This window comes from Rhodnius prolixus, unplaced genomic scaffold (genome assembly GCF_049639745.1).
Source record: "Rhodnius prolixus isolate KJV_2025 unplaced genomic scaffold, Rpr scaffold_13, whole genome shotgun sequence".
NCBI lineage: Eukaryota > Metazoa > Arthropoda > Insecta > Hemiptera > Reduviidae > Rhodnius > Rhodnius prolixus.
In genome coordinates this window covers 8,853,933-8,876,866 of record NW_027411583.1, presented here as the reverse complement: position 1 = coordinate 8,876,866, position 22,934 = coordinate 8,853,933, and the positions used below count along the sequence as shown (strand labels likewise).

At 34.7% G+C, this 22,934-nt stretch overlaps 1 protein-coding gene across 3 annotated transcripts in view; it reads left to right on the top strand.

Annotated features, from left to right (window-relative positions):
• The window catches only part of Eip75B (Ecdysone-induced protein 75B), a 139,181-nt gene that overhangs the window by 59,138 nt on the left and 57,109 nt on the right, over positions 1-22,934 (top strand). Inside the window, exon 1 of one of the 3 annotated variants that reach the window (XM_074116158.1) lies at positions 9,811-9,862. The exons of 1 other annotated variant lie outside the window; for it this stretch is intronic. In XM_074116158.1, the coding sequence (XP_073972259.1) occupies positions 9,826-9,862 (37 nt within the window). In that variant the 5' untranslated portion in view covers positions 9,811-9,825. Of the gene's footprint in view, positions 1-9,810; positions 9,863-20,160; positions 20,246-22,934 lie in introns of those variants that run through there. One more of the 3 variants, XM_074116157.1, reaches the window with a different exon arrangement.

The window sequence follows — 22,934 nt, the reverse complement described above, 5'->3', positions numbered from 1 at the left end:
CGGGTCTCAACCAGTAATTAGAAAATATTTTTAACCGCTAAAAATTATTTTTGATTTTTCACCTGAAATATATGATTTAAGATCCTTTGAGTACGGAAAAATAGTTGTTACAAATTTTCTGTAATGACAAGCATAACTCAAAATAAGTAAAAATCACTGATATTTAAATTAAGGCGCCATCTTGGGACTCAAAAATAAGCTTTTATATGAACTTGATCAACCGAAAGATTTTTCATTATTAAAAATGGCTTCTAGATTTTTTTTTGGTTTTAAACCCTAGTATTCATATTAGTCTCAACATTTTTATTTGAGAGGTTTCCTGGGTGAAATTCCATTAAAAGCAGTCTAGGTCTTGGATTTTATTTAATGGTTAATATGAGAAATTTATAGTAAAGTATGTTGGGTGGTTGTAGGCTAGACCCGCAAAGCTAAGATGTATTGCGGTACTAGTATAGGTCTTGGATTCTATTTAATGTTTAATATAAGAAATTTATAGTAAAGTATGTTAGGCGGTTATAGGCTAGACCCGCAAAGCTAAGATGTATTGCGGTACTAGTATAGCCCTTGGATTTTATTTAATGGTTAATATGAGGAATTTATAGTAAAGTATGTTAGGCGGTTATAGGCAAGACCCGCAAAGCTAAGATGTATTGCGGTACTAGTATAGGTCTTGGATTCTATTTAATGTTTAATATAAGAAATTTATAGTAAAGTATGTTAGGCGGTTATAGGCTAGACCCGCAAAGCTAAGATGTATTGCGGTACTAGTCTAGCCCTTGGATTTTATTTAATGGTTAATATGAGGAATTTATAGTAAAGTATGTTAGGCGGTTATAGGCAAGACCCGCAAAACTAAAATGTATTGCGGTACTAGTCTAACCCTTGGATTTTATTTAATGAGAAATTTATAGTAAAGTATGTTGGGTGGTTGTAGGCTAGACCCGCAAAGCTAAGATGTATTGCGGTACTAGTCTAACCCTTGGATTTTATTTAATGGTTAATATGAGGAATTTATAGTAAAGTATGTTAGGCGGTTATAGGCAAGACCCGCAAAGCTAAAATGTATTGCGGTACTAGTCTAACCCTTGGATTTTATTTAATGAGAAATTTATAGTAAAGTATGTTGGGTGGTTGTAGGCTAGACCCGCAAAGCTAAGATGTATTGCGGTACTAGTCTAACCCTTGGATTTTATTTAATGGTTAATATGAGAAATTTATAGTAAAGTGTGTTAGGCGGTTATAGGCTAGACCCGCAAAGCTAAGATGTATTGCGGTACTAGTCTAACCCTTGGATTTTATTTAATGAGAAATTTATAGTAAAGCATGTTTGGCGGTTGTAGGCTAGACCCGCAAAGCTAAGATGTATTGCGGTACTAGTCTAGCCCTAGGATTTTATTTAATGGTTAATATGAGAAATTTATAGTAAAGTATGTTCGCTAGTCGCCTCCGTCCACGACACCTAATTTGGTAGTTGGATGTAAAGCCTGCCTGGAAAATATGCAATTACTTTACTTACTATTCAATAGTAAATAAATCAAAGAGATGAATAAGCATAGGAAGCGATAAATCAGCCCCGAGTTTATGGAACACTTGTTGAGCTCCACATTGAACTAATCCATCATTCTGTCTGTCTGTCTTGTCATAACTAGCGGCTATTAGCCTCATAGAGTTCTCAACTCTTTTCTTTTAACATCAATTTAATAACTTTTCTCGTTAATATTGAGTACTTCCGTAAATTGAAATAGGGATGAATAGTGCGACCGTTATTCTTGATCGTCTAACAAAAAGTTATCAAGAATCGTCTCTTCAACCTCTTACGTAATGGTTGGTACCTTATTAAGCTTAAGATTGTGATTCCATCAGAACTCTCCGAAATTTTTTGCAAAAAATTGAATAATAGGGTACTAAAAAATAAATATGCTTTTCATATTTCCAATTAATTGGCAAATGAATTTTTTTTTAGTTAAATAGGAACAGTACAGTATCGTAATGCCTATTTTCCAGGCGGGCTTCACGTCCAGCTACCAAATTAGGTGTCGTGGACGGAGGCGACTGCCGAACATACTTTATTATAAATTTCTCATATTAACCATTAAATAAAATCCAAGACTAGACACTAGGAATCGAACCGATTAAACCACAATACATCTTAGCTTTGCAGACGCCTAGGATGCAATCTTCCAATTAAAAAAGATTGAAAATTTCTTTTCTTTAATTGGTTGAAGGGATTTGCTTGGCCTTCTACAACAGGTGACTGAAGAAGGGTTACCGCAATTCAGTACTCTCGTCCTAGTTAGCGATTCTTCTGGGAGCGGGCTACTAACGGCCGCAGCAGCGATATAGAAGAGGAAAACTAACACAGATTTAAGGGAAAATAGGAAGATTATCTCTAACCTTTGGGTCAGAATTCTCCTAAAATACCATTTTTAGTGTAATACATGGTCCGACAAATGTGTATTATTCATAGAAATTAAGTGTAAGTTAAGATCGAATTTTTTAGGAAATCGATTGTCAGATTTATGCAAGAGATGGCGTTGAATTCTTCTTTAAAAGGTCGAAGGGTGTAAATTGTTTGTTTCTAACTCCAGTATGAATGTAAAATATGAAATATATCTGCTGAAAATTATGAGTTAGAAGAGTTTCCGGTCCCCTCCGGAAGTACGAGTGAACTAGCGGGATTCTATAGTTTTCTAGCTATTTGACAAAAAGTATCATTTGGAGCTTGGCTTTTAGATTGAAACATTTTTCCCTCGGAATATAGATTTTAGAGGAATTCTGTGGGTGCTTGTGGCGCCACAAAGCAAAATTGTTTATATCAATTATTATACAAGTATATTAAATGGAAATCAACAATAGTTTGTTGAAAATCTCTCAATTAGTAAACTGTTGATTCTTGTTCCTCTTATTTCTAATTCAATTAAGTGGTAAAAGATAAAAAAGAGAGTTTTGTGAATGTTTGGAGTATAGTGTGCGCCTAGCAGTTCCAATATTAGACCTTAGTTGAACCCGCAAGACAGGTTGTATTGCGCATGCCATGTGACGTCAGATTTGCCCTAGTCTCAGTGCGTTCACCTCCCCTGCCCGAACGTCCCCCGGGCTGGCACTGCATCTGTAAGGTCCTTTATCACAACCTCTCTCTCTCCCTCGTATATCTCAACATTCATTTCTCTGTCTCCCTCACCGTAAAGTTCATCTCCTTATTTCTCTATCTCCCAGATCCCCTGGACTGCTCCCTTTTCTCCTCATCTTTCGGTTACCATGGTATTCTCTATTCCTTCATAATCTTTTTCTTTAAGATAATTCTTGTGCATATCTTAAGCTACTTTTATTTACACTATATTTACATTTTTGTAGCATTCACTTTTATTGAAACCAAACTGAATTTAAATTCAAATTTATATTGTTGATTCTATCCGTCATAGTGAGTTTATAATATCCCTGACCGGTCTTTTATCCATCATCAGGAGATAGATTAATTAATTAAATTAATGACTGTGAATGTGCTGCTAGTTGTAGATGAGGTAGATGTCGATGAGTACAGCCTCGAAAAGAAGATTTAAGTGCTGATATTAATATTCGAATTTGATTAGGGAGGCTGAAGGACTAAATAGAGTAGAAGATTATTGAATGACGAGTAGAGTAAGGTCGTGAAGAGAGTGTAAGAATGAATCCTCAGGGAGTGAATGCAAGGCCTGGATGCGATTGAGTGTCCCGAGCGGTGGTCTGGTGTCCCTATATGTTATACCCTGAAGCAGGGGTCCCCAAACTTTTTACAAAGGGGGCCAGTTCACTGTCCCTCAGACCGTTGGAGGGCTGGACTATAAAAAAAAACTATGAACTAATCTCTATGCTCTCAGCACATATCTTATTTTAAAGTAAAATAACAAAACGGGAACAAATACAATATTTAAAATAAAGAACAAGTAAATTTAAATCACCAAACTGCCCAGTATTTCTGTGGGAATTATGGGCCTGCTTTTGGCTAAAGAGATGGTCAATATCCGGTTTAGTTATAGTGTTTCGTATTTCTTACTACTTCTGCTGTTCTTTCACACTGCTTCCTGAGCAAGGATGTGTGCGTCCCGCGTCACCGGAAGTAATAATGTACTCCAGTTCTCCAGGAGCATAGGATGCGGATGTGCTCCTCTCACTGACCACCAATGAAAAAGGTGCCTCTTATGGAAGTGCGGCGGGGACCGGATAAATGTCCTCAGGGGGCCGCATGTGGTCCGCGGGCCGTAGTTTGGGGACCCCTGCCCACCTTTGGACATCTCCTACTGTCCCCTGGCCCTTCCTGGCTTTCTTTTTCCAACTTTTGAACTTCCTACTACAACTCTCTGGCTTTAAAAACAAATAGGAGTCTTTTGTCTTCTAAGATCAATGATTTACTTCTTTTGAGAGGTCTCGTTTCCAAATTGGAATTGGAGAATAACCAGAGCAAAGGATTCTAAAGCGTGTCTTAAGTCAAATTTGGGTTCCCAGGCTGGCGGGTAAACTTTTCAGTAAGACAGCTGCTCAGACGGAAATTCTTTAGCAAGCTGAACTTGCATCTTCACCTGATAAAACCTGCAGACCTTCGTTGGCACAGGAGAAGATCCCAATACACCTCCTGACTGTTTTTCAAGCGATATCATAGGTACCAGATTTTAGTTAAGTGTACACCCTCTTTACAGCTATCCTAAATTCTTTCTAATCCCTTATTCGTGTTTCTGGGCGATCTGGTTTTGTAAAAGTAAATAAATAAATAAATAAATAGAAGTTCGTAATCGGCTCTAGAACAATCGCAGGGGAATTCCCGTTCTGGATCGTTTAAATTGGTAAATATTTCCATCGCACGTATAGCTAGCAAAGGAATAGTTATTTAAAATTGAAATTAATAATTCATGGTTTTTCCATTTGGGTAGAAAACAATTTATACTCAAATGAATTCTTAGAAAACATTCCAAAACAAAGGGGAGAAATTGGCCCCCTTCTAGACCGGAAGGGGAAATCAAAATTTAAATTTCAATTCAAATTCAGTAATTGTTTTCTATTATTTCTATTACTACATATGATGCGTAGAATATTAATATCCGTGTTTTGTATGTTTTTATAATTATTTATATTTTTAAAGTTGTGATAAATTACTGTAATATAATAAATATTTATGGTAACAATATTATAATTTTTATTGGCTATTGTAAATTTAGCTCGTTCACAGTAGGTCAATAAAAGGAAACTAATGAAATATTTAAAGTTTGGTGTTGTTGAGTCAAGGTCGTTCTTTGTAACAATTTCTTTTTTTTTATCCTTAAACTTAATTATTGAGTCCTTCAGGAACTTGTTGGCTGTAAATATTCAGTTCAATTGGTTAAGAAAAATGACGTGGACTCATCAGTGGAGGGAAAATAACTGAACCAGTGGACTCAAAGTCACAAGCTTTTGTTTTTAGAATGCTGAACATTACCATCGGATGAGTGTTATCTCGTTCCAGATTCCGGAGCGGTTCTGCCCTTTCTATTGTGAACCACAGTGTCTGTTCATACTGATCTTCTTCGGTTACTAGTCTCAATTTTTGGGGCTATATTCACTTCTTTTTTTTTTGCCAAACCGCCGATAAGCATTGTGGGGCTAGTCCTGAGTGCACTTTTTGGGGACACCTAGATGTTCGGTTTTATTAGGGAACAGGGAAAGGACGAATAAAGGCGCCTTTAGCCCTTTAGATCACCTTAGCCCAGCAACTTTACACCTCTTTGTGTTTAAGAGTTTTTACATTAAGTTTGTTACCAAAAATTGCAATAATAAGAGAACCATGTGAATGAGTCACTCAATAATAAATAATTCATTTACCAACTTGCGCAAATATTTACGTTGAAAAACTCGATTTGGGGAAACGTTTTCCCAAGAATCCCACCATTTCCCTTCTTTTACTGGCAAATACAAATAGTTGTAAATATAAAGTAGAATTTGTGTCAAGAGGTGACTCAGTTAAGAGGCCGGGCTGGTTCACCCGAGTTACTTACGTCTAGATGTTACGTCAACACTACCAGAGACTGGAAACATGGCGTAAAAGAAGGAGTAACACACGGCTGACGGCGAAAGTGACTGTTGAAGAATTCACTCTGCTATGCAACACTATAAGTTCTGCTTGTTTTCAAACAAGCGGTTTTTTGCTTACTATTTCTGGAAATTTTTTTAATTTTTTTTTTAAATCGTAATTTTTGACTAAAATGCAGTCGTAAGTTTTAGGATTTTTGAAAACATTAAAATAATAAAAGCAGCATTTTTACACAATTCTCCACAGACAGTCATGAAATCCATCTCTCCCCCCACCACCCTGGTAAACTATTGCGAATACTTACGAGGGCAGGAGTAGGGCGAACTCCAGCCGAGTGTGGCGCCCTTGTCTCACCTACCATTGAACTGTGTATCTATGTGTAATACAAACATAATTTAGAAATTAGGCCTAAAGGTTATTCAACCTTTTCTATGCCGACAGAATATATGAGTTAATATTCTATGAATTCGTGCGTATATATTTTTTACTTTCTCATACTGCTATTTTTTGAAATTGACCGGAAATACTTAGATTAAAAACAGTGCAGGGTGTGTTTGTGTTAAGTTATTCAAAAAAGGGGAAATACTTAAATAGTTTAAAGCACGTTTGGGTAAATTGGTTAAAGTTCCGAGTTACAAGCAAATAGGGACCCTAAGGGCGAATTTCCTGAAAAGGTTTATTGCTTCTATTCAGTTTCCCTTAAAGCCCTTGAACTGATTAAACTTTAAGCGTATTAATGGAAAAAGCATAACTTTTTTTTTCTTTTTTTGTAAAACGTCTGCATTTTTTTTTACGAATTTATTCCGAATAGTCTGACCGGAAGTGAAGAATCTCCTGAACGGGTCTTATAGTTAACCAATTTTCTGTTGACTATGAATTCTAACATGGCCTTCTATATTACTTGATATTACAGACGGTGGAACTTTATATACTGAATTACTTCTAAAGTAATTCTTTTTTAGAGAGGGACCTAAACATATGGTTTCCTCTTCGAAAAAAGTAAAGGAATATAAAAGAAAATCGTTTGACTCAATAAATCTTTTTTTTAAAAAAAAATCGTACCAGTAAGATCTCACTTCCGGAAGATGGAACGTTCATCTACTAAATTATAGGTTTCGTGGACGAGCGGTTGAAGCTCATTAAAACATTTTACAAATTTATAATTTAAAAAAAAAATAGATAGACGCTGGATTCGAACTGGGGATCTTACTTACTAGCTCGAACTTATAAGCCAATACACCACACCGTCCCTCTCTGCTGAAGACCCTAGATGTTGTTTCAGTATGCTTTACGCATGCTAAATTGTGTACTCACAAATAAATACCATATTCCTGCAGAAGGAACAAGTTCCCATTGAGTATTTCCTTATTGATAATTTTTCCATTCAAAACCTTAATCAATGAAAAATATTTGAATGAAATTGTAAACTAAAAATAAAGAATGAACCTACTTTTTTCCCTAATTAGTGTTAAAAAAAAAAAAAGATAACGGCCACTTTGCTCGTAATTTAATGTTAGAGAAAACTAACGTATATGTAGTTATCTGTACACTGGCGATATTTACCAATTATTTACTACCATTTGATAGTTGGATACCCTATCAGGAGAGGCGTTACTCACTAGGTACGGAGAGAGAGAGAGGTATAACCACATGTGCGACAAAGAAGGATTGATGAATGGAAGAGTGAATCCAGCCCAATTAGAGCTGGAGTTATTGAATGAAATTGTAGCTTGTAGGAGCATAATGTACGTGCGAATGTAATTTCAACTTTGCTTTCATTCATACTCTTGATATCTCCTTCAAGTTTACGTCATTATCAATCGTTAATTCATTTTTTTAACCAATCGGAACTGTAAAAAATTACGCTTTCTCATTTACATGAATTGGCAACTAAAATATCTAGTTTGGAAGTGTTAAACGAGTTTAGTTTAGGTGAGGTAAAAGGGAGTTATACAATAATAGATAGATTACCAGTATTATTATTATTGGAACAGTTACGGTCTCTTGTCGCTCCGTCTTACAAGTTCCAGCATCAGTAAGACAAGAGGGTCCTGTTCCTCAAGACAGTGCAGCCTAGAGTCTTATTGTACCATCCTCTAGGAAATCTTGTATCTCCTTTTTTTCCGCCCTTTCTTACTAGGTCTAGCATTTTACTCAGTAGTAAAACTAGCGGTAAGTCCTGTTTTCCTGGGCACTGCAGCCAAGAGACTGATTGTATCATCTCCTAGGTATTCTAGAAGGTAAATCCTTCCGTTCTTACTAAATCTCCAACGACTTCCTTTAAACTGTGTATAAATCTTGTGCTCAAGGTGGACTACAATTTATATTTGTTACATTTAAGGGGGGAGGAATTCGATAATGGCACTTCTAGGAAAGGAGGAAGGATGGGCTTTTCTCTGGAGGACATTTTGAGTATTAAGTACAGTTTTAAATATCTCTCGTTTTAAAAGAAGGGTTAAATATATTGCTAAGATTTTCAATAAGTTCGAAAAAACTGCCGAAAATACCATTTTACAGAATGGATTTTCCTCTTTTTTTTTTGCGATTTTATTTAAGATAGGCCCTTTTTCTTTGAACTTCTTACGCAGATAAAAAAAAGAAAAAAGTTTTATTAAATCATTTTCCTTATTCCACCAATCCCTGCAATTCCACACTAATTCCTTGTTCCGACATCTCTCTCATCCCGCACCATCAGAGTTAATTCTTCTAGAGTGGATAAAACGCTAGTAGCCTCGCGATTTTCTCATCGAGTGACCAGAGCAGTTACCACAGCACAATTGCTGTTGTTCTCCATTGTTAGCATGTGCATGTTCGGTGCTATCCCAATTACTTGTAGCGTTACAATTGCTGATATAATAATATTGACAATAAAAATAATAATTAAAACTGTCCTGTAGGACAGTTGTATAAGGGTTGATCGTCAATAACTGCACGAAAAAGCGTAACGTTGAAAAAACACCCAACTTTGACCATTTTTTTTCTCTTTTTCTATTCAAGATAAAATTCCCAAATTTTCTTTATAATAAAGGGCAAATCTTCCTTTATAACTGTATTTTTTTTTTTTTTTTTTTTTTTTGCTACAACATAAATGAAATAGATTTCGAGAAAAAGGTTGCTGAAAATGGTAACAAATAAACAGTTTTTCTGAAAAATTTTGTGGTGGAAGTTAAAATGTTTCCTATAACGTCAGTTCCTTGAGAATTGAGAAGAGAAAGTCGTGTGAGTATTTCCTGTTGGAATAAAGTGTTATTCATGTTTAAAATAATCAAAAAATGCACTTTCACAAACTAGCTCACTATTTCTTATGAAAAAAATTGTGAAATATATACCTAACATATATACGAAATTTCTATTAAATAAAATATCAATTTTACTACAGCTGTAAAACATATGGTTGGGTGTGCAACGGCTATTAAATAAACGCGATGTAACTTCTTAGTTTCTATTCGCTTATAGCGGTTTTTTTTTCTTTTCTATGCAGAATTATCTAATGATGAAACTGCAAATGTGTTACCAATCTTGCAATTGCCAAGTACCTATATTTGGTTAGAAGAATGGCTTTCTGGGCGTTTTGCACTTTTTTTTTGTCGTTTTTAAGTTCGTTTATTCAATTGTTTGTTTTCTAATTCGTTGATTTTTTTTTGTCTTTTTTTCTTTTTTCAAATTATTGCTTCTCCTCTTTGATAAAAGGTTGGTGTATCTATCTTCTGTTCTGATTGTTGAGGTACTAGGTTGGCCTAAAAATTAATGCCTGAAATTGGGTAATATTCTTACATATTTTTGGATTAATGAATCTCGTCACCAAAAAAAATGGTGGAAAATACGGTATAACATTGATTTTTAATTGTAATTATTTAGGTGTAGGAGAAAATCTCATGAATTTTCACACCTTTGTTTTTGTTTTTCTACTTTCTAATCATACTTCTTTTTTTTTAATTTCAGGTATGTAGCCGATGTTCATCAAATTTCTTCTTAAAAATAATTTTACGTAAGTAAAATATAAAATTTTTGAAATATAGTGAGACAAATTTGCGTCTATTTAAATAATATATTTATAATTTTTACCAAGAAGTTATGTTGTACAGTATATTTTTTAACAGTTTATTAAAAAAAAAAATTTAAAAATGTGAGTAAATATAGATGAGTATATGTGTGTAAATGGTGTTTATGTATTAGTTCTCTGTGTGTGTTTTCCCCCACCATCCCTCTATTCTGTAGGCAAACATCTCGGCCGCCAATATTATTAACATGGTAAATGGTAGTGGGGATTGGCGAGGGTGGTTTGGTTGAATGAGAAGGGAGAGAGAGAGAGAGAGAGAGAGAGGAGAGCGTAAACATGTTTCAAGAGAGAAAGAGAAAAAGAATTGACCCAGTTTTACAACAAGTAAGGCCGGTTAACGAACTCTTGAGGGTTACAATTCTAGTGTCCTATATTTTGTGTCTTGAACCGCCGAATGGTGTTTGTAAGTGTATCTGTTATACATAATACTATATATATACACACAGACATACACACACACACACACACACACGGAGAACATATTATACTGTTTGCAAAATCAAGAATCAACACGCCCCAATTCTAGGGCGCCAACCTAACCCTACATTTCAAATTGTGTTCATGTATATGTCTTTATTTTATTATTATATTTTATATTTTTAATTTTTTTTAGTACTTCCGCTAAAATCGATTTTTTGTAAAAAATCGGATTTAAACATTTTCCAACTCATTTTACGTACAGCCAGCTTTTTTTCTATTTCCTGTTTATTTTCTATTTTTGGTAGATATTAGATCTCAAAAACAGTCACATTAAAATAAACCTGGATATACAATTGATAAGCTAAAGAATAAGCTAGCTTTAAAATTCCTCCGCAAACTATTTTCTACCAAAATAGCGCTATTTCATCCAGCATTTGATCTAATTAACAATAACCATGGTCATTAAAGTTTCTGGCGCACTCTGCTCTCATTTCTTTTATAACTCGTATTTTTCGGTTTAACTGGCATAAAAAAAAACGGAAATTATTATTAATATAAATTTGATAGACAGGCGCAACGTTAGCCGAGAGGTTATAGGCTAGACCTGTAAAGCTAAGATGTATTGCGGTATTAGTCTAGCCCTTGGATTTTATTTAATGGTTAATATGAGAAATTTATAGTAAAGTATGTTAGGCGGTTATAGGCTAGACCCGCAAAGCTAAGATGTATTGCGGTATTAGTCTAGCCCTTGGATTTTATTTAGTGGTTAATATGAGAAATTTATAGTAAAGTATGTTAGGTGGTTATAGGCTAGACCCGCAAAGCTAAGTTGTATTGCGGTGCTAGTCTAGCCCTTGGATTTTATTTAGTGGTTAATATGAGAAATTTATAGTAAAGTATGTTAGGCGGTTATAGGCTAGACCTGTAAAGCTAAGATGTATTGCGGTATTAGTCTAGCCCTTGGATTTTATTTAGTGGTTAATATGAGAAATTTATAGTAAAGTATGTTAGGTGGTTATAGGCTAGACCCGCAAAGCTAAGTTGTATTGCGGTGCTAGTCTAGCCCTTGGATTTTATTTAGTGGTTAATATGAGAAATTTATAGTAAAGTATGTTAGGTGGTTATAGGCTAGACCCGCAAAGCTAAGTTGTATTGCGGTGCTAGTCTAGCCCTTGGATTTTATTTAGTGGTTAATATGAGAAATTTATAGTAAAGTATGTTAGGTGGTTATAGGCTAGACCCGCAAAGCTAAGTTGTATTGCGGTGCTAGTCTAGCCCTTGGATTTTATTTAGTGGTTAATATGAGAAATTTATAGTAAAGTATGTTAGGTGGTTATAGGCTAGACCCGCAAAGCTAAGTTGTATTGCGGTGCTAGTCTAGCCCTTGGATTTTATTTAGTGGTTAATATGAGAAATTTATAGTAAAGTATGTTAGGTGGTTATAGGCTAGACCCGCAAAGCTAAGTTGTATTGCGGTGCTAGTCTAGCCCTTGGATTTTATTTAGTGGTTAATATGAGAAATTTATAGTAAAGTATGTTAGGTGGTTATAGGCTAGACCCGCAAAGCTAAGTTGTATTGCGGTGCTAGTCTAGCCCTTGGATTTTATTTAGTGGTTAATATGAGAAATTTATAGTAAAGTATGTTAGGCGGTTATAGGCTAGACCTGTAAAGCTAAGATGTATTGCGGTATTAGTCTAGCCCTTGGATTTTATTTAGTGGTTAATATGAGAAATTTATAGTAAAGTATGTTAGGTGGTTATAGGCTAGACCCGCAAAGCTAAGTTGTATTGCGGTGCTAGTCTAGCCCTTGGATTTTATTTAGTGGTTAATATGAGAAATTTATAGTAAAGTATGTTAGGTGGTTATAGGCTAGACCCGCAAAGCTAAGTTGTATTGCGGTGCTAGTCTAGCCCTTGGATTTTATTTAGTGGTTAATATGAGAAATTTATAGTAAAGTATGTTAGGTGGTTATAGGCTAGACCTGTAAAGCTAAGATGTATTGCGGTATTAGTCTAGCCCTTGGATTTTATTTAGTGGTTAATATGAGAAATTTATAGTAAAGTATGTTAGGTGGTTATAGGCTAGACCCGCAAAGCTAAGTTGTATTGCGGTGCTAGTCTAGCCCTTGGATTTTATTTAGTGGTTAATATGAGAAATTTATAGTAAAGTATGTTAGGTGGTTATAGGCTAGACCCGCAAAGCTAAGTTGTATTGCGGTGCTAGTCTAGCCCTTGGATTTTATTTAGTGGTTAATATGAGAAATTTATAGTAAAGTATGTTAGGTGGTTATAGGCTAGACCTGTAAAGCTAAGATGTATTGCGGTATTAGTCTAGCCCTTGGATTTTATTTAGTGGTTAATATGAGAAATTTATAGTAAAGTATGTTAGGTGGTTATAGGCTAGACCCGCAAAGCTAAGTTGTATTGCGGTGCTAGTCTAGCCCTTGGATTTTATTTAGTGGTTAATATGAGAAATTTATAGTAAAGTATGTTAGGTGGTTATAGGCTAGACCCGCAAAGCTAAGTTGTATTGCGGTATTAGTCTAGCCCTTGGATTTTATTTAGTGGTTAATATGAGAAATTTATAGTAAAGTATGTTAGGTGGTTATAGGCTAGACCCGCAAAGCTAAGTTGTATTGCGGTGCTAGTCTAGCCCTTGGATTTTATTTAATAGTTAATATGAGAAATTTATAGTAAAGTATGTTAGGTGGTTATAGGCTAGACCCGCAAAGCTAAGATGTATTGCGGTATTAGTCTAGCCCTTGGATTTTATTTAGTGGTTAATATGAGAAATTTATAGTAAAGTATGTTAGGTGGTTATAGGCTAGACCCGCAAAGCTAAGTTGTATTGCGGTGCTAGTCTAGCACTTGGATTTTATTTAATAGTTAATATGAGAAATTTATAGTAAAGTATGTTAGGCGGTTATAGGCTAGACCACAAAGCTAAGATGTATTGCGGTACTAGTCTAGCCCTTGGATTTTTTATTTAATGGTTAATATGAGAAATTTATAGTAAAGTATGTTAGGCGGTTATAGGCTAGACCCGCAAAGCTAAGTTGTATTGCGGTGCTAGTCTAGCCCTTGGATTTTATTTAATAGTTAATATGAGAAATTTATAGTAAAGTATGTTAGGCGGTTATAGGCTAGACCACAAAGCTAAGTTGTATTGCGGTACTAGTCTAGCCCTTGGATTTTATTTAATGGTTAATATGAGAAATTTATAGTAAAGTATGTTAGGCGGTTATAGGCTAGACCCGCAAAGCTAAGTTGTATTGCGGTGCTAGTCTAGCCCTTGGATTTTATTTAATAGTTAATATGAGAAATTTATAGTAAAGTATGTTAGGTGGTTATAGGCTAGACCACAAAGCTAAGATGTATTGCGGTACTAGTCTAGCCCTTGGATTTTATTTAGTGGTTAATATGAGAAATTTATAGTAAAGTATGTTAGGTGGTTATAGGCTAGACCCGCAAAGCTAAGTTGTATTGCGGTGCTAGTCTAGCCCTTGGATTTTATTTAATAGTTAATATGAGAAATTTATAGTAAAGTATGTTAGGCGGTTATAGGCTAGACCCGCAAAGCTAAGATGTATTGCGGTACTAGTCTAGCCCTTGGATTTTATTTAATAGTTAATATGAGAAATTTATAGTAAAGTATGTTAGGCGGTTATAGGCTAGACCACAAAGCTAAGATGTATTGCGGTACTAGTCTAGCCCTTGGATTTTATTTAATAGTTAATATGAGAAATTTATAGTAAAGTATGTTAGGCGGTTATAGGCTAGACCTGCAAAGCTAAGTTGTATTGCGGTGCTAGTCTAGCCCTTGGATTTTATTTAATAGTTAATATGAGAAATTTATAGTAAAGTATGTTAGGCGGTTATAGGCTAGACCACAAAGCTAAGATGTATTGCGGTACTAGTCTAGCCCTTGGATTTTATTTAATAGTTAATATGAGAAATTTATAGTAAAGTATGTTAGGCGGTTATAGGCTAGACCCGCAAAGCTAAGATTTATTGCGGTACTAGTATAGCCCTTGGATTTTATTTAATGGTTAATATGAGGAATTTATAGTAAAGTATGTTAGGCGGTTATAGGCTAGACCCGCAAAGCTAAGTTGTATTGCGGTGCTAGTCTAGCCCTTGGATTTTATTTAATAGTTAATATGAGAAATTTATAGTAAAGTATGTTAGGTGGTTATAGGCTAGACCCGCAAAGCTAAGATGTATTGCGGTATTAGTCTAGCCCTTGGATTTTATTTAGTGGTTAATATGAGAAATTTATAGTAAAGTATGTTAGGTGGTTATAGGCTAGACCCGCAAAGCTAAGTTGTATTGCGGTGCTAGTCTAGCCCTTGGATTTTATTTAATAGTTAATATGAGAAATTTATAGTAAAGTATGTTAGGCGGTTATAGGCTAGACCACAAAGCTAAGATGTATTGCGGTACTAGTCTAGCCCTTGGATTTTATTTAATGGTTAATATGAGAAATTTATAGTAAAGTATGTTAGGCGGTTATAGGCTAGACCCGCAAAGCTAAGTTGTATTGCGGTGCTAGTCTAGCCCTTGGATTTTATTTAATAGTTAATATGAGAAATTTATAGTAAAGTATGTTAGGCGGTTATAGGCTAGACCACAAAGCTAAGTTGTATTGCGGTACTAGTCTAGCCCTTGGATTTTATTTAATGGTTAATATGAGAAATTTATAGTAAAGTATGTTAGGCGGTTATAGGCTAGACCCGCAAAGCTAAGTTGTATTGCGGTGCTAGTCTAGCCCTTGGATTTTATTTAATAGTTAATATGAGAAATTTATAGTAAAGTATGTTAGGCGGTTATAGGCTAGACCACAAAGCTAAGTTGTATTGCGGTACTAGTCTAGCCCTTGGATTTTATTTAATGGTTAATATGAGAAATTTATAGTAAAGTATGTTAGGCGGTTATAGGCTAGACCCGCAAAGCTAAGTTGTATTGCGGTGCTAGTCTAGCCCTTGGATTTTATTTAATAGTTAATATGAGAAATTTATAGTAAAGTATGTTAGGTGGTTATAGGCTAGACCACAAAGCTAAGATGTATTGCGGTACTAGTCTAGCCCTTGGATTTTATTTAGTGGTTAATATGAGAAATTTATAGTAAAGTATGTTAGGTGGTTATAGGCTAGACCCGCAAAGCTAAGTTGTATTGCGGTGCTAGTCTAGCCCTTGGATTTTATTTAATAGTTAATATGAGAAATTTATAGTAAAGTATGTTAGGCGGTTATAGGCTAGACCCGCAAAGCTAAGATGTATTGCGGTACTAGTCTAGCCCTTGGATTTTATTTAATAGTTAATATGAGAAATTTATAGTAAAGTATGTTAGGCGGTTATAGGCTAGACCACAAAGCTAAGATGTATTGCGGTACTAGTCTAGCCCTTGGATTTTATTTAATAGTTAATATGAGAAATTTATAGTAAAGTATGTTAGGTGGTTATAGGCTAGACCCGCAAAGCTAAGTTGTATTGCGGTGCTAGTCTAGCCCTTGGATTTTATTTAATAGTTAATATGAGAAATTTATAGTAAAGTATGTTAGGCGGTTATAGGCTAGACCACAAAGCTAAGATGTATTGCGGTACTAGTCTAGCCCTTGGATTTTATTTAATAGTTAATATGAGAAATTTATAGTAAAGTATGTTAGGCGGTTATAGGCTAGACCCGCAAAGCTAAGATGTATTGCGGTGCTAGTCTAGCCCTTGGATTTTATTTAATGGTTAATATGAGTAAAGTATGTTAGGCGGTTATAGGCTAGACCCGCAAGGCTAAGATGTATTGCGGTACTAGTATAGGTCTTGGATCTTATTTAATGGTTAATATGAGAAATTTACAGTTAAGTGTGTTTGCTAGTCGCCTCCGTCCAAGACACCTAATTTGGTAGTTGGATGTAAAGTCTGCCTGAAAAAATAGGCATTACTTTACTAAATGCGTTAGACCAGCCTTTGACTCTTTTTTCCCCTCCTCCACCCACACTTCAAACCTCTACTTTGTGGTTCCTTTACTTCTATTCCAGATGCTATCGACCCAGTAAGATTGTTGCTTGTAGTTTCTCTCTATCTCCCAGCTGTTTAATTAAAAGTCCGCCTAAACTTTACGCAAACGAAAAAGAAAGTAACTACGTAATGGAGAAAGTGTACAATTGAAACATAAATATGGCGCGCTGTGTTAAACTTAAGGCGGGAAATTAATTATTTACAGTTAGTAAACATTCTTTAACTGGTTAATTTAACCTGTTTTTATGTTTTATTATATATATATATTTTTTTTTTTAAATGCACTTTCACCTTTATTGTGTATCAAATAGTGTACAATTGTTGTGTTTTATTGTTTTATTGCGCATTTATGCGGTAACAGAGAAATCAATTTTAGTATTTATTGCTAGCACTGATGATTTGGCAATACGATGAAGGAAATGAAAAGTTCTGGACCAAGCAAGCACTTCCTCTTCCCATCTTACTAGATACGAGAATGCATCCGCGATCTAGTCAAATTTTCATTAAAAGTATCCATTTTGAAGTATTTTTTTTGCGGTAAAATTGGTTTAAGGGCATTTCCGGTCGTATAATATGAACGTATTAAATCACAATTAAGAATCAAATTACTGGAGGAGGCTAGAGAGCCCTTTCTTATGGGCTGTAATGCGCGAAAGGAAGAATCAAATGCGTAAAATAAGGAAAATGGCTGACCGGAAATAGCAATATGTTGGTTGGTTTTTAACGTCTATGTTCGTTTCTTTTAATCTCAAGTATTTTGCTTTTAGTACAAAAAGTAAAGTTAATGTAAAGTTTAACTTCGTAAACTACAGCAAGAAAATGTCACACCAGATTTTGACGTAATTTCAGACCAACGCAATACTCTTCAAAGTCTTTTTCATCAAAAAAATCGGAAGTTAAAATATGGCAGCATTTGCAGCATCTTATCTCCTTATTCATTTTATTCAAAATTTATTGCCTGCCATAAATTAGATTTTGATTTTTAGCTGGGATATTACGAGTGTCAATTCGAGCTGTAAATGGGATGTATGGTCCTAACAGTACTTGCTTCTAAGCTCTCTAGGTTTTTGGTATTACCAAAATACCTTCCTGGGTATGGGTATAGGCTTGATAAAGGTTTCGTTTTCTTTTTTTGGCAATCCAGGCCTATTTTATGACCAATGTTTCTTACCCAGTTAATCCAAAAGACGTACACGTAGTCTTTACCAGTTACTATCTTATCTTTGTTAGACTACACTTTGCTTACAATAGTTTTGGTTAAAACTTATTCTAAAATTTAAAAAAATGCTTAGTTTTCTGACAGTTGTTTGCTGGTTAGTAGTGAGAGCTACTTTAGTGTTTTTGAGTTCATTGGAACTCAAATATAATGCTAAAAACTCTTAGTTTGAAGAAAAAATAATAAAATTGATCTTTAGAATCTCAAAAAAAGATTCCTTGAATGTTTTAACCAGACGAACATTAAAATGAAAAACAACGCAACCTAACCTCGACCAACAAAACAAAATGAAAATCAGCAGCGATTGTTTCAAATGTCAAGGAATATTATCACTTTTACCTTACTTTATTGTATTTCTTACTTTCAAAATGATATTACGGTGTAATAGACACATCAAAGACGTGCATTAGACGATTGCACTAAAGATATTAACTATTAGATGACAATTTAATGAACAACTTGTTTCATAAATCAGTTACATAATCAACATTTTGACAAGCTACTTTAACTACACAAGGCTTTGTAAGTTTACATGAGACACATGGTATACGAGGTAAGAGAGAGACATTGGGATATTCGTTGCCCAGGCTAAGGAAAAAGGCACTTTCCTTTTCTTGTTTTGGTGCTCAGGTTGGTAGAGCTCGGAAAGGAGAGTTGAGAAAAATTGGGAAGTTACTCGAGAGGATCTCCAGGATTTTTTAGGAAGTTTTGAACTCTCGAATCACCAGCTTTTGTTGGGAATGAAACTCTACCTGGGTATCTGCTTGGACAGAGGGCTCACTTGGAACCCACGTACTTGACTCAAAAGACATCACCTAAACAAAAGTTATGGACAACCAACGAACTAACGTTGAACAAGACTTAACTTAAACCCATCTGGACTTGCGGATCAGAGCTGTGGGGCTCAACTAAACCCTCTAATATCTCCCACATCCAATCCTTTCAATCAAAACTCCTCCGCCGTATTGTTAACGCTCCCTATAATTGTCCCTAACCTCACCAAGATCTGAGCTATCCCCTTTGCCACCATATTAATAACAATAAATGCAAAAATATTTCACAAGATTTGAACATGAACTCTTTCTTATCCCCAGAGCACCGCGCCTCAAATATCGCTTCCTGTCAGAAAGGAGTTGGTTTATCGACTGTCGTACTTTCGATATCATCTCCTATGGCCCATGGGTGCGAATCGAAAGAAAAAAAAACCAGATCGTTCATTTATCAATACAAAGGGCTCAACTATACAATCGCGTCCATTTCTTTAGTACCTGAACATTACACGGGGTTAATTTGCTCCATTAGAAGTAGCTGTATGATCTTAATTAGTGAAGTTAATTGAATGGGCCAATTGTGAAGGGAGACTATTTAGGTGGCCAGATATATCGCTCTGTGTTCTCCCGACGGATATAAATAAGACGCGTGTTCTACATCCGCTAGTCACTCAATATGTTATCTTACATCTTATAATATTCAAAATATTTTATTTATTATTGTCATATATTATTTTTATTTTTTCTGGCTTTTCTAAGTATTATAAGGTATCGTAAATCGTGCAAAGTTCGAGTTTTCTGTGGAAATCGTTCTGAAATCACCCGGAAGTAGTGAGAGTGTTCTCGACAATTCGTTATAGAACAGTTCTCTGAGTTGGGGTAGGATTGGACTTCCTTCCACCTTACGTCATGTGACGTACAGATCTCTCAAAATTTGAAGAAAAATCTATTCGAACTTTGTGAATCATCATCTGAGAAATTTAAGCAAATTAGATTTTTTTTTCTCCAATCTCTCATTCTTCTATCCCAAAATTTTAACAGCATCATCAATCAAAGTTACACTTTCTCTGTGAGGTGGAAAAAAAAAAAAAAAAAAACTTACGTGCTTAGAGAAAAAAGAGGGGGAGCGGACAGCCATGTGGAGGGGGTCAGTTTCTGTGAAGGGGCGGAGGGGGGACTATTCTGGCGGCAGTGCTAGGCCCGCGTACAAGTTGCCAGCTGTTCCAAACGTTACCGTATACAACTACATGTTAGTTGTAGTTTTACAACACTCGTAGCCCCTAATCTCGCTGGATAGATTGTTTTTTTTTTAATTTCAATTTTTTTAATAAGAATTATTTACGTACGTATGTCAGTTTGTTTTACTGGTTATAAACAAAAAACCGGAAATAAAATAAATACGTATACTGCATTGTTTTTCTTCCCCCCACTCTAAATCACGGATTATATTTACTTCAGGATCTTCTTATCAAGGAAGCATTCTGAACAGCCAATCGTGAAAAACTTCTAGCGGGTTCTTATCAGTTCCCAGATATTATTAAAACTTTTAATAAATTTAGAAAAATAAGACAACAATAAAAATAAATAAAAAAAAAAGAAAAGAAAACGGCTGTGTTAAAGATAAATATAGGGACAAAAAGACTTTATTATCAGTGCCATGACAGTTACCAACTTTAGGCCTCATCAGGCCAATCAAACTCAAGATCTATTAGGAAGAGTCTTAGCAGGTATTTAAGTTCTTAATTTTTATTCACACACATATTTATTTATTATTAATTTTTGTTTGGTTTATTCTTGCTTCAATTGTTGAATTGATATGTGCATCCCCTCTCTTTTTATAACCAATTGAAACCTTCCTTGTTATTTTTGTCTTTACTGGTTATAAAGTGAAAGTTTCTTTATTTTAATTTATTTTTTATTTATTTTTATGTTAAAACGTTTACTTTTAATTTTCCATTTCTTGTGATTATGGTACTTTGTCAGAAAATTTTCTCCCACCTTCTAGACGTAAACTTGACTACAAAAACAAAATTATAATTTTTTTTTTTAAACTGATGTATAATAAATCAAAGAATATTATAATTTCGATAGTACAGTTAATGTTGCTGGATAAATTTAAAAGTATATGAGTAAATCATTTCCTTCCGGTTGTTCGTAGTGATCGTAACACTTCCACTTCCGTAAGTAAGAGAAATTAGTAGTTCATCTTCCACTATTTCAAATGATAATATTAAGGATTTAGTTTTTTGAAAAATAATACAGGATTGGTCTTTAGATTTTTTTTTTTTTTTTTTTTTTTTAAGAAGGGTTAATTATTTATTGTTTTCAAACTTCAAGCTTGTTTTCACTTTAAATTTGTATTAAGTGTTGCATGCTATATGTTTGTGCGTGCGTACGACGAGGCTTCCTTGAGAGTCAGCTCCTCTCTGGATGTAGGTCACAGCGTCACTGGTGGGGAGATAACCGTACAGGGCAATAACCTCTCTCTTTTTTGGTTGTGTATTCGCGCTCATACACACTCACACACACATACAATCTCAATACCATAAACTGTCACTATCGTTCAATAACATACGTATAACATAATCGATATGTCCCAATTATGTCCTTATTTCATTTTTTCTTTTTAATTATTATTACATCTTTTTAAAGATACGATATTTTAAGGAATCATTTTGTTATTTTCTCTGTCATTCCCTTTTTATTTATATATTTGTACAAAAATACAAATATACAGTTTGTTTTTTTTTAAACTTTATCTAAAATAGTTTATTGATGATAACTATTTTCCCTTCCACAGTTTTCATTTTTTACTTTTTACCATTTCAGTTTTTCGTAAAATTTAATTCAACCCACGTTAGTTTTATTTCCTGTTTTTAAAAAAATTGAAATTACATTGTTTTTTTTCTCTTATAATAAATAAATCAGTGATCATTAAAATTTTATTTTAGGGCGCGGAGTATTTTTCAATTTTTAAGCCTTAAAAAAAAAAATTATTTACAAGGCAGTTCACCTGAAGGACCTGGGTTCAAATCTAGGCGAGTTGCCCTTCGATTTTTTTCATTGAATTATTGAATGATGTTCATCGTTTTTGGCGACTGATTCATTAATCCAAAAGTAAAAAATATTGCCAAATTCAGTAACAAAATTTTTTATTTATTTTTGGCTAAGCATTCGACCTAGGGACTGGGGAGCCATCTTCAAGGCTTTCCCAAAGATTAGAGGGTGTATCCCTACAAAAGTGTCCTGCCCTTTGACAGGCTCAGCAACATAGTACCCTAACTGAACCAGCATTCCTTTGGTTTATATTGCCGACTGAGATATGGGAGCAGTCTCCTCTATTCCTGGAAGCTGGGTAAAAAATTATGTCCCCAAGTTCTCTGGGCTTGTCCGGGACAAGCAATAGGGGAGCCACCAGATAACCTGGATCTGCTTTATAAACTCCTACCACCCAGTAGGTGGATTGTTCTTAAAGGATAATTCCTATGGGAATACATTTTTAAAAAAATAAATACTCGAATAAAAACAAAAAAAAAAAAAAAAGTCTCCGAAGAGGAATAAGTAAAAGTGGATTCCCCCCAAAAAGGGGTTTTACAGGGGGGGGGGCTGGGAGGAGAAAGAAAAAGAAGAGGCCGTTGTTGGAAGTGGTGGGGATGAAGGGTTGAGAGTGAATAGCAAGAAGTGAGCCTGCGCACTGAGAGGGCAACGTTCTCTCTAGCACTCTGACAAGAGTCACTATATCTGGGCCGACGGCAGTTGTCCTTGTTAGGCTTCCCCCTCCCCAACCCCAACACCTCACCTACTGCTTCAGGCTTATATACATATATACAGGCTGTATTATCAACCTCTAGGCAGGTCGTTGGCCTGCAACTCCCATCTAGGTCAACTCCTACTACTACACGCACATAACATCTACATTTGTCCTTTTTAATATATATATATTTTTTTTGTATATCTTCTTTTAATAATCTCATAAATTATTACATTTATTTGTTTAAACATACTCTTTATTTTTTGTTAAGTACATTATTATATAAATAATGTTCCCCTTTATTTTTTTTAATTCGTTATTATTTTTATATTATTAGATCATCATGATGTCATCATAATTGTTGATAAGCTTTTCTTTTAATAAATGATTGATTTAAATCTTGAAAATTTTCCTAGATACGAGTTTTCTTACATGGAAATCTTGATAAACAATAGTTTTGTCCAAATTGTGCATCTTCTTCGCTAGCTTTATTGCGATAAGATAGGTTAAACAGTTGATTGAAACCCCAATAGTAATTCATAGTTCACCTTCCAGCTACAGAACTACATTGCTGGTATTAATCGATCCTGTAAGATGTTAAAGTTGGAGATAAAATAATTAACAATTAGAATTTACAGGTATATTCAAAAGAATTGTGGATAAAT